General features: G+C 35.5%; 2 protein-coding genes across 2 annotated transcripts; one reads left to right on the forward strand and one right to left on the reverse strand.

Moving 5' to 3' along the window:
• Positions 1 to 7,656: 7,656 nt before the first annotated feature.
• LOC106333778 lies at positions 7,657 to 8,228 on the forward strand. Its single transcript, XM_013772188.1, has one exon. It carries the CDS (start codon positions 7,725 to 7,727, stop codon positions 8,055 to 8,057), a length of 333 nt encoding a protein of 110 aa, XP_013627642.1. The 5' UTR covers positions 7,657 to 7,724; the 3' UTR covers positions 8,058 to 8,228.
• A 968-nt stretch (positions 8,229 to 9,196) lies between these two features.
• LOC106328358 (26S proteasome non-ATPase regulatory subunit 13 homolog B) lies at positions 9,197 to 11,179 on the reverse strand. Its single transcript, XM_013766790.1, has 6 exons — positions 10,923 to 11,179; positions 10,205 to 10,651; positions 10,050 to 10,130; positions 9,764 to 9,960; positions 9,580 to 9,679; positions 9,197 to 9,472 (listed from the first exon to the last, which is right to left on the reverse strand). The coding sequence occupies exons 1-6, from the start codon at positions 11,070 to 11,072 to the stop codon at positions 9,287 to 9,289; spliced, it is 1,161 nt and encodes a 386-aa protein (XP_013622244.1). The 5' UTR covers positions 11,073 to 11,179; the 3' UTR covers positions 9,197 to 9,286.
• Between the last annotated feature and the right edge of the window lie 990 nt (positions 11,180 to 12,169).

Consider the following 12,169-nt stretch of genomic DNA (forward strand, 5'->3'; position numbering starts at 1 on the left):
TGCTTTCATATTTAAAATAACAGAGTTTTACGGTGATCCACCACAACTCTTGTCAAATCCCTACAAAATATGAGACATACACAAATTAAAAAATGATAGATAATTCAAATATAAGTGGTCTAGAGAATGAAGTATTAACCTGGAGCAGTTGTGAAAAAGAAGCTTCATTGTCTAAGGTGAGACTAGTGGCAGCAACAGGTAACTGAGTATCAAGAGGAAGACTTGAGTCCTGAAATATGTAGATTGATTAAGTCCCAAAATTCGATGAAGATTGGGTAAACAAAAAAAACTATATATATATCAAATACATGAAATGACAACTTTTTTTTGGCTGTAGCATTATTGGATGATTTTGATATACCACGATTTTTTGTTTCAAGCACACTCATATACCGACTATGGCGTCCGACTTTTTGGTTCTTTGGTCATCCAGGAAGTTTTTTTCTTTTTATTCCACGTGCGTTTAGAACTTCTTCTTCATCTTCTTCTTCCATAAGTTCAAAATCTGAAGAGTGGACCATCCATTTATTACCTTTCACAAGTTCCTTTTTCTTTTCCACCAATTTTTCAAGCAACTGAGAGGCAGCTTCATCTGCACACAACGTCAGCAGCAACAAACGCAATCTCACGGAAAGTACGACATATATGACTATATCGCTTTCCGATCGATTGCTTCACTGTATCATTAGGTGTCGCTGAATGGTAAAAGAATATGGTTCGTGCTTTAGCCTCTTTACTCCATCGATTCAGAATGTAAGTAGGTGGAATTCTTCTAACATCCTTCTTTGCCAACACTTTTAATGCATGACGACATAAGATTCCGCCAAAAGAAAACTTCATGCAACTACAATGTATCATTTCGTTTGCAGCAACATAGTTAACCAAATGATTTCTTCCAACACCACAAAAAGATACATTGTATTCAGCACTCACCATCTCAGACTTATTGACCCTTTTGGCAACATAATCACCTATAGGTATGTATTCCTTCTGGAACAAGGTAAAGACTTCTGGTGTATACACGTCCAATGCATGTTGTAACATTCTACAGGAGCTGATGATATCGGCGAGGTATGCATCATACTGAAGTCAGCAGTTAAGTCTTTAAAGTGTCGATCATCCAACACTCTCTCATAGTGTTTAAAGAAGCGCAACAAGTTATAACTGCTCTTCAAGTAATTTTTCAAAATATTATTCATACTTTCACTACGTTGTGTGCTCATCATATCGGCTGTAAAAGTTTGACGACCATATATCCTTGCCCATTTTTCTCTCAACTCAAACAAATCATTCAGCCATTTATTATCTGTTAATCCATGCTTCTCGAGCATTTTACTCCATGCCGATAACCACTCTACTTCATTCTCATGGTCATATACACATTTTCCAAAGTCTGTGGCAAAATGGTTTGGTCCATGAAATACACAACTCAACCTCTTTGTAGCATTTTGGTAAATATGCCAAACACATAACCTATGTTTTGTTTCAGGGAAGACTTTTCCTATTGCATTTGCCATTGCTGCACATTGGTCAGTAAGAATGGTTTGCGGCTGTTTTCCAGACATTGCTCCAAGAAAATTCTGAAAAAGCCACTCAAAAGATTATGTCGTTTCATCATATAAGAGAGCAGCACCAAACACAATAGTTTGCTTATGATGATTGACCCCGACAAATGGAGCAACCGGTCTATCATATTCGTTGGTCTTGTAAGTTGTATCAAATCAAACGACATCTCCAAAAAGATTGTAATCACTAATTGACCGATCATCTGCCCAAAAAATATTAGAGATCATATCGTCCTCATCAAGTTGCATTGAGGTAAAAAAAGATGAATCATCCTCTTTCTTTTTCTGAAAGTACTCCAAAACCGCTCCAGCATCTCCTTTTTCCATTGCTGCCATTCACTTACGGTATATGTAATTGCGCATGTCTTTATCTATAAAACCCAGATTTGCTTGCCCCCCAACTTCTCTGCTCATCATTTCAATGGTTGCTTTTGCTGAATTCCTGACATATCGGCATCATCAGCATGTTCTTTTTGAGATATAGAGATTGCTCGGTTACTCTTCATCAAATGCTTCATAGGTGTCCTCACTAAATCATGGTTATGATTCGGCTCAAAAGTCATAATCTTATATCTTCCGTTACTCTGAAGGTAGCAAGACATGCGAGCTTTACAACCACACCTTGTGGTTGGTCCGGAATATGCTTTCCTGACCTTAGGTTCCTGTCTAAGCCCCTCTTTTGAGCATACATAAACCATCCTTACTAGCTTTTTGTTTTTTCTCGAAGTCCGTTGTCTCCTTACGTCGAAACCATGATTACCTCCGTACTTTCTATAAGCATTATATGCAGACTCATCAGAACTAAACTCCATTCCACTACAGAGTTCATATTTATTCTGATTTTCATTGTTTGCCTCTAAAGCATCAGCATCTTCAGTCTGAATATAATCATCCTTGTTGCCTATGCCCGCTTCTTCATCGAAATCACTGACTGAAACATCGTCATCACTGAATGAGGCATCTTCCTCATCTAAAAACTCATCCAAATTCTGACTTAACAAACTGGTTTCACCTGAGATTTGAGTACTAAATTCATCTTGAGTAGCGAAAACAGTTTCTTGATCACTTGAATAACTACTCTCCATTGCAACTATATAACAAAATACAAATACCAGTCAGAGATTATCTTAGATAACATAGAAGAATTAAACTTTATTTTAATGAAGATTCTAAACAATTGATGTTTTAATCATATCAATTTAATGCCAATCATCAAGTTTTATTATATATCACGACCTGGCCTTATTTCAATCATAAACCACATCAATTTAATGCCTTTCCACGACCATAATGTAATGTATTCCGAAAAAGTAAGAGAATCAGTAGCTACAATTTAGTATATTAGTTCCAATTTGTCAACCTAATATGTTTAGTTATTTTTCCTTTCAAAGCTTAAAAGTTAAATAAGTTTGAATAATGCTTAACTCCAATTTTTTTAACACACTGGCAGTAAGCTACAAAGCATCTGTGACCTCCTCTTTTCCTTTTTTTCTCTCCTATTCCCATGATCATACATAGATGTGATTAAAAAAGATCTAACAACTCTAAGCTTAAAACTATATGATCCTGAGATATATAACAAACAATAACTATACTTGAGGTTAATTATATGTTGTTTTAGAGAATTGACGTAATCTAAAAACATCGATTCTTAAATTTGAATAAGGATAAAAAAGAGTAACGCGACGTACCGTTCAAACACAGATCACGAACCTTTGTTTGAAAACTACAATCTGTGTTTTTTTGGCACTGAGAACAAGCCTCTGAGTTTGAAGAAGCAACAGCCGATGAGGTGTTTTGATCAACGTTGTTAAGTCGATGTCTTCCTTTTTTTTAAAGCTGTTTTCCTTTTTTTTCTTTAGTTTTAATACTTTTTTTAACTAATCCTACATGATAATTTGATTGGTAATCAATAGTGAGGTGAAAAATAATCAGAGAGAAGGTGCGATTTAGTGGTTTTAAGTAAACCGAGAAAAATTGGTTTACTAGACCGATCAATCAACCGGAACAATTTTGGTTTATGATTCAACTCAACCTGATTGAACGTGTATTATAATGGGCCTTTAAACAAACTATGGGCCTTATTTGGACTATTCCCTTACGAGGGAAATTTGAACTGCAGCCACACTTGGCTTTTGTTTGGCAAAGTAGCATAACTTTCTAAACCTTTTCTCTATCATCTGATACTCATCTTTTTAGATTTTAATCATCTATTAGCTTTACTTGAATTTATCATTAGAAAGTTTAGTTCTAAAGTATCATATTTCACTTTTTGGAGTATGTGATCCATTATATTAAATTGCATTGACTAGTGCGATTTGATGTTTTGTCAAAGTAGAGGACTAATCTAATTCAAAAACTCGAACTAATCTTCAGCCACTATATAATTTTTGTAGTGGCATGTGAAAATCTATCTCTGGTTTATACGGAATATCACAAACTCGAACTAATCTTTTTCTTACAGTTTTTAAACTTTGAGGATGAGACTACTATATCGTTGTGGACCCGAGACTAGGCGGTTGATAATATCATAATACTCCCTCCAATTCAGAAATGTGGACCCGAGACTAGACGGTTGATAATATCGTAATACTCCCTCGGTTTCAGAAATATGTATGTTTTAGGTTTTTCACATTTATTAAAAAAACATATCAGATTGTAGTTACCAATGCATTATTTTCCGTTATCAACTATTCCCCACAATTTTTGATCAATAAAATTTTAATAAACACAATTATATTTTTCGAAGTTTACACTTTTCAATTACTTTATATATTGAAAATGTAAAACATATATCTTTTTTAAATAATTTTTTTTTCTAAATATGAATCTTTTGGAACGGATGGAGTACAACGTAGACATAACCTATGACATAATAGAACCAACTACTTACACAGTTACACCATTATGTCACCATAACTACACAAATTTTTTTTTTTTTTTTGTTTAACCAGGTGTTGACCTTGCGGCCCACCACCTAGGTCCGGCGCCAGCCTTCGTCTGGGCCTTGCGGTCCTGGACACGCCTCCCCCTCCCCGCAAGTCGAACAGCCTACCTCCCAGCCCCCTAAGAGGCAGTACCACTGAACTACGAGGTCCTGAAAAAAAAAAAAACTTTTGCAATTGTTTTAGCAAAGACACATGTATTTCCAACTTCCCATGCCATAATCTACGTGTATTTAGTTGAAGAAGGTTTAGATAGATTCTTATCACGACCAGATTTTAAAAAAAAAAGAAATCTAGGCAACGTTAACATTAACGTCGACGTAATTACGATTGTTCCATACAAATTTAGTTGAACTAATCAGAAAAGAACACCTTATCTCTATTTCCGCCTCTCCCCAATTAAATTTTCTGTATTAATATCATCTTCAACCATTTGAAATTAATCAAGTTATGGCTTGTATACTGTCTATGATCATGCATGACATGATTAGAGACGCTATAATATATGTGTGTATATGTAAAGAGAAGCAATAGCAGATAAGAAATAACGGAATGTATAGTTGGAAATGATAGTGACAATTGATAAAATAATAGTAGGGTTAAAATAACATTACGTCCATATCATTAGACAATACGGTTTCACTTTCTATATGTACATATATATATACACATTATATATAATATATTATGTAAGAACGTTGTCTGTTTTTGTCATAATGCAAACAATTTATGATTTAACAGACATAGTTATATAAGCAAATAAAGCTAAAATGTAAAATTAGCAAAATAGTTATTTTAGTTTGTATGTATATAGGGAAGGTTCCAAAATTATGCTAATAATTGAGCACAAAACTACGAGAGACCGAACAAGACACACTTAATACGAGAGTCTCGCCAACATCTGAATTGGTCGAAAGGACCACTAGGAGTAGGAACCACACTTTTCCAAAGATAGCTAAATTTTTGGCTAAGTCATTGTCTTTAGCACGAGACTATGCATCTATCAAATACCCAAATAATTCGTCCAATGTCCAGCTCACTCGACTCTTTATCTTTCTAACTTTTGTCTATTTTCATTGTCAAAATTCACTTTAAGATGTAGTTGGATATGCACAAAGCTTGATTTCACCGAATTTTTCCAATATTTAATCATGTATTAAATAATGGTGTGAGCAATAATGCATTTACCGTGTGTGTTTTGAGGTGAACATGTAAAAACGTAATACATCACTATTCATTTAGAGTTCCGTATTTCAAATGGATCATAAATTTGCGTCATCCTTTGACAAGGAATTGTCTTCTGGCCGAAAAAAAATCGTTTTAATCATTCGAAATTTCAAAACTATTACTTAAAGATATAATTAATATACCTTCTGAATTACTATTCAATACATTTTGTTTAGTTTTCTTTACACTAAATGCATTTCTTTGACACCTAAGATTACTATTCAATTATAACTAGTCGCATCAAAATAAAGAGAGAAGAACTTTTATGCCCTAATTAAATTACTCAAATTTCGTGTAATGTAAAAAATTAACTTTAATCGGGAGGTTATAACTCTATAATAGGTTGATGGAGTCGATCATTTTCAGTAACCCTTTTTTGTTATGTGTACTCTTCAAAGCATGTCTTGCTCCTATTAATTGTCCCTCGATCAATAAAAGCTTGTGTTTGCGACAACTTACACGGATAAAATTCTTTGTCAAGAAAATATATTTAAATTCGCATTAACAACATATTTGAAACTTCATCTTGCCTTAGAATCACTCAACCAGATTGTCCAAGGAAAAGTTAAGGAAATGAATAGTTAATTTATACATAAAGGAACTTCCTGGATATAAATATTCACTTTTGACGTTGTATAGTAAGTTTTTAATAACTTTTGAACTTACTGAGTGTTTCTTTTTGTTATTTTGAAAGATTATATTCATTCCGTAATTTACTTATTAGTTTGTATAGCACATAGGCTTCTTACAATGATCGTAAACATACACGTTTGTTTATTTAAGCATCAATGTCAATATGCAATAAAAACAAAAATTAAGTTCCGAGAAAATAAAACAGAAGACTTTTTAAGCCACCTTAATTCTTCTCCGAAAGCAATAGGCCGCTAATTAACACCACCACGTAAACGCCAAGGAGAACGACCGCAGTTCTGGATAGAACCAACACGTGGCACCGGCACACATGAGATGGAAGCCTGGTGACGTTAACTTTTGCTGACGTTAAGATAGTTTTTCTACACGTGCTGGCCCATGGGTGGGTCGTTGTTTTTAGATTATGCGGTTTCATAGTGTTGAGCGAGTAACCTCGTAGCCATAAAACGCATGGCGATTGCGTTCAGTAACGTTACGACTCAGCTTCGCAATCGTTGACATTTTCATTGTAGCTTGTAAAAGTTAACAACTTGAAGATTAGTAGTACTCTTCTTTTGTTGGTTCAACTAAATGAACTAATGCATACACGATATCTTAATATTTTTCGAAAATACATTATACAATGTAAATAAAACTGTAAAATTTCACCCCATATTTGAGCTATAAGTTTACCAAATTTTCTTATTAATACTTCATTCATTTCGGTATAAGCAATATATTTATACTCAAGTTTACTTAATATTTATTTAAAAAAGTATATATCAGTTATTTCTAAACTAAGAAATTAGGTACTTTTAACAAGGGAAAATGATGAGAATAGTTAATGTTCAAAAAAAAATGATGAGAATTAGTAACCGTGCAAAATTCTGTACAGCGATGAGGAACTTCAAATAAATGAATTAGGATGTTGCTTTGCCTTTCAAAAAAGAATTATGGTGTTACTAATTACGTACGAACACCGAAATATCTAACTGTATTTTGGCGAAATGATGTGTAAGTGTATATATAAAGACTTGTCTAATTCACGATGATAAATTAATCACATCCTTAATGATTGATTAATTATTAAAATATCGAATCCCTTGACTTCACTCAAACACCTTCACGATGACCTCATCTGATGCAACACAAGATATTAATAATTACACGTATATAATATACATATACACATATATTATTATACGTGTAAAACATGAGATTCTCTGCGATATCTCGGTCTATATAAGTTGCAACTTTTCTTATAGTTGTGTCTTCTCTTCCTACTTGACTCTTCAATAAAATCATATATATCCAAAGTAATCCCTAACTTTCTTTCTAAAAATATTTCTCTCTTTCAATGGCAGAAGAAGAACTTCAAGAATCAGACGTTATATTTTCCGACGATTATTTCATAAACAGCAACAAGAATAACAACAACGAAAACAACAAAAGAAAGAAACCAACGACGGTGAAAAAGTCATCTCCGGTAACAATTCCATCGAGAACTACATTCCGGTGGCCGGAAGTTGAAGAGGAGGAGGATGAGAGTGAAATGACGCCGCCACATGTCATCATCCGAAAACGAAGAATGGAGGAGCAAATGGCGTTTTCGTTTAGTACCCTTAAAGGAAGAGACCTGAGTCGTCACCGTATCTCGGTTCTTAGGATGACCGGTTTTTTGGAAGCTTAATTGATCATAAAATACAGCCGAACTGGTCTGGTGAAGGTTTATAAATGAACCAATGTATGACGATATTAATTTTTTCGCAATTATTGCTAAAAGAAAAGTTCAATATAGGGAATAATTTCCCATATTTTACCAGTTAAGATATTAACAATAATAATTATTTATGTTAAATTATTGTTTGGTTTCTTGAGAAAATGAAAAACATATAAGAATCAAATCTTATGTTAAATTGAGTTATGTACGGGGTTTGCTTGTGAAGTAACGGGTTTCTTGGCTTGCAGATTTTGTATTTGGTCCACATCTATAGGATTCTGCAATTTGCTCGCTAACATAAGCCTTATAAGCTTTGTTTGCTATTGTGAACTCAGCTGAGGGATGAATTTGGTTGATCTTAGATTGCGTACATAGTCCTAATCATCCAGCTGAAGTTATGAACACACGCGCTAGTTAGCCACTAGTATGGGACTTGTAGTATAGCCACTATGTTATGACATTATAACTATCTTCGTATATATTTTATTTTTTCTTTAACGTAGGCAATCGTTAAAATTAACTTATTATTACTGTGTTTGGATTTTGTCAAAGAAAAAAAAAAAAAAAAAAAAAATCCTAGTTTGCTAATCTTGTTATAAAACATGATTTGGTGCTATATTACTCTATTTATCCATTCTACATAACTCAAAAAGTTGTGATTGAGAAAATGAATGTTATCAAAGAAAGATAAGTTGTGTATCCATTCTTTTGTTTCCCTTGGTTCATAACATTTTGTCCACTAGATATTATAAATAATTACCAAAACATCAGACACAGAACTTGTCGCCTTAATCATCTGCTGATGTTCATTTTGAACAATGCAAGCTTTGCCCTTCTCTAGCAGCTTCAAAGCCCTCATTAAAATCGTCCAATCAATCCCTTAAAGTTTTGAAACATCAAAGAAAATATTTGCATTCACATTGTATAAAGGTACATGGACATCAATCATGAGAGGAGGTTATAGTTTGGGTATTTAATCTTGAAGGGTGTAGTGAAGTCGATCCATTCAAGAATCATTGGAGAAAGGATCAAAGGAGACGATACATTCATGTGTTTGTTGAGAGCAAACATTTTTTTTTTTAAACGACTAACTCCTTAAAACTAGTAGATTTGAAAAGGGAAAGAAGTTGCATTTAAAATCCAGCAAAATGATACAATCTTGTAGCTCAAAAGAAAAACAAAGAAGAAACAAGAGTGCCTTAAGCTGCAACAAGATCAGGTGTCTCAGCCTCAACGGATAACAAGGTAGTGTGAACCTTATCAACCCAACTATCAAGCTGATCCCTCAATGACTTGATCTGAGGTATCCCTAGCACCCTCGGTTGCGCCCATGAAACATGCACAGTTCCATCCACCTGATCTATTATCCCCTCTATCAAGTGCACCTGCACAAAATCACCAAATGATATTTATTCACATCAACATAATCTCCCTATCTTCTTGTGTCTTCCCAATCTTATTTAGATTGAATGGGACAGAGATGAATACTCACAGATAAACTCTTCATGAGAAGGTGCTCAACATCTTCGATTGAAAGCTTAGTACGCTCAGCAATGACACTCAACGGTATGGTCCTATCTTCAGCTGGTCGGCTGTTACAGATATGGTTACAAACAATTTAAGCATTCATTCTTTGCCCCTATCTGTAAGATATTGCTTAGAGAAGCCAAAGCTACCTGAAAATGATCTCAATAAGGCAGAGAATGTTGATCTTCTCCAACAGCTTCTTCTCATTCTCAACCAGCGCTGGCTGTGCGCTCAAGGCTGCATTGTGAACACGGCAGAGTTCTTGGTACTGAACCAAATCACCGTGGTTGAACGCCTGCAGAATGTGGTAAAGCCACTCCACATTTGTTCCAAGCAGACTCTTCAGCTGCCATAAGAGAAAGGCAAACATGGTCACCATCATAAACCAGTATGGTTACTGGTTAGCAAATATAAAGATCAAAAAGACAAACTTACAACTGGATGGGCCAACAGTTCCCCAAAGTTGTAAATATTCTCTCCAAGTAGAGCTGACAGCGACAGTTCAAAAGCCAAGTCCTGCAAAGATACAGAACGATCCCATCTCAGCACTCTGAATAGGACATGATTATAGAACAATTAAAAGGACTTACCAGCTTAAACGACTCAGAGAGTGACTCCACAGAAGTATAAGCGAGGTAAAGAAGAGCATTCTTGTAGAAATCAGAAAACTCTTGACGGAACTTATGGTACTGAGAAGACACACAGAAGAAGTTGGCGTAGACCGATGGGTCGATGTCGGTCATACTATCAAGAGAGGTTTTCACATCGTCCAGTATCTTCTTGCATTCCTTCTGGTCACCTTGCTCAAGCTTGAACAAAGCTATCTGCGTCTCTACATAGCTAACAGGCTCACTGATACGTGACTCTTTAGTCGCTCTAAGCTTCTCAATCACTCCTTGGAGATAACTGACCGCAGCTTCTTTCTCAGGGTACTGCCTGGAGACTACAACCGCGAAGTGCGCGAGCTTCAGAAGGTTGATTTTGGTCTCAAAGTCGGTTATGAAGTTGTTGTATAGCTGAATCAAAGCATCTCCAGCCTGATGAACAATAACAAATCAGACAACCTTAAGACCCAGACAAGAACATATCAACACAATTAAAGATTCAAACTTTAAATCACAGAGTGCGATCATTCACCAATACAAAGCCATCTAAGTGAATCTGAGAAAGACCCAACTCATTAAAGTCACCGTCGGAACGAACCCTTTAGATCTAATGTAAACCCAAGTCGAGATCTATGAACCCTATAATTCCCAAAACTACTAAAGGATGAAACTTTGAATAGATTATGGTACGAGAAAGTGACACCTGAAAGACGGGGAGAGCGATGAACTGCTCGAGCTTGACGGTGAGCTGGTGCCAGAGCTTCTTCTGGTACAGATCTGCGAGCGAATTGTACCACTCGGTGAGCTCTGGGTGCGCGTTTTTCTGAGATTCGAGGTATTGTAGAGCAGCCATGGGGGATTGTCCTTCCTCGCAGAAGAGAAAGTCGAGATCTTGAATCGGTTTTGTGGGAGGAGTAGAGAGAGATTTCCGGAAAAACCTTTGCCTTTTAGTAAACTATTTTTCTTGTGTAGAAAGACAAGTATCGGACCATAAGTGTAAAAACGGAATATTAAAAGGACCTTTTCTGTAAATAAAAATCACTACTGCTAATTTACAATTTAGGGCTTTAAAAGAATTCTGAATACAACAACATTCTTGAAGGATTAGAGAAGACACACACACACATCTTTGTGGTTAGCCTTCTTCTTTTGAAGTTCAAAAACTGGAGAATATATGGAATTGAGTTGTTATTTTTAGGGTTTATGAATAAATGGAGTTGCTGTGGTCTTGTGCACATGAGATACCAAGGAAGGTTAGGGGCCTCATGACAGCTGGTTGCTATGGTCTTTCCCTATTTCCTTCCCGAGTATATTCATTCATGTGGGGAGGTGATCCAGACAAAAGTGAGTTTATATGCCTATTTTAACTTCCTCGAACCTACCCTCTGTTTCATCCTTATTTTTGGTATGTCATTTCAGAACCTACCTCTGTTTCCGCTTCCTACCCATGATGTTATTGTTAGATCAGTTATGGGTTTCAACTTGAGTTCGAGGTAATATAAAATTTTGCCTTGGTTCTGTGGTTGTCCCTGTAAGTTCAGGATTGTGAGCGTGTTCGAGCTGAGCTAAGAGTGTGTTATACAGTGCGGTGATTGTGTAACACAGTATGGCGAGTTTGTTACGAGTGGTGACGTGTCACAAACTTATGGAAATAGAAGATATTGCTTGGACGTGAAGCAAAAAAGATCTTCTAGTTTGCAAGATTTTAGGAAATAGAATATTGTCTTTTTCGTGTCTACTTAATGAGATAATCTAAGAGAGTTTTAGGTTAAGCATTAAGGGAGAAAAAGCTAGAACAAGAGGTTTGTTCTTGTCGGCTACAGAGATCAAGTAACAAGTGTTTAGCTTGGATCTCTGTGATTTATAGATTAGAAACTGGTCTGTCGCTAGTCGTGTGTGACTGAGCATAAATCAGATTAAACAGATCTAGGGGATTGCTTAAAAGGTTTT

This window comes from Brassica oleracea, chromosome C3, assembly GCF_000695525.1.
Source record: "Brassica oleracea var. oleracea cultivar TO1000 chromosome C3, BOL, whole genome shotgun sequence".
In the NCBI taxonomy this organism is placed as follows: Eukaryota; Viridiplantae; Streptophyta; class Magnoliopsida; order Brassicales; family Brassicaceae; genus Brassica; species Brassica oleracea.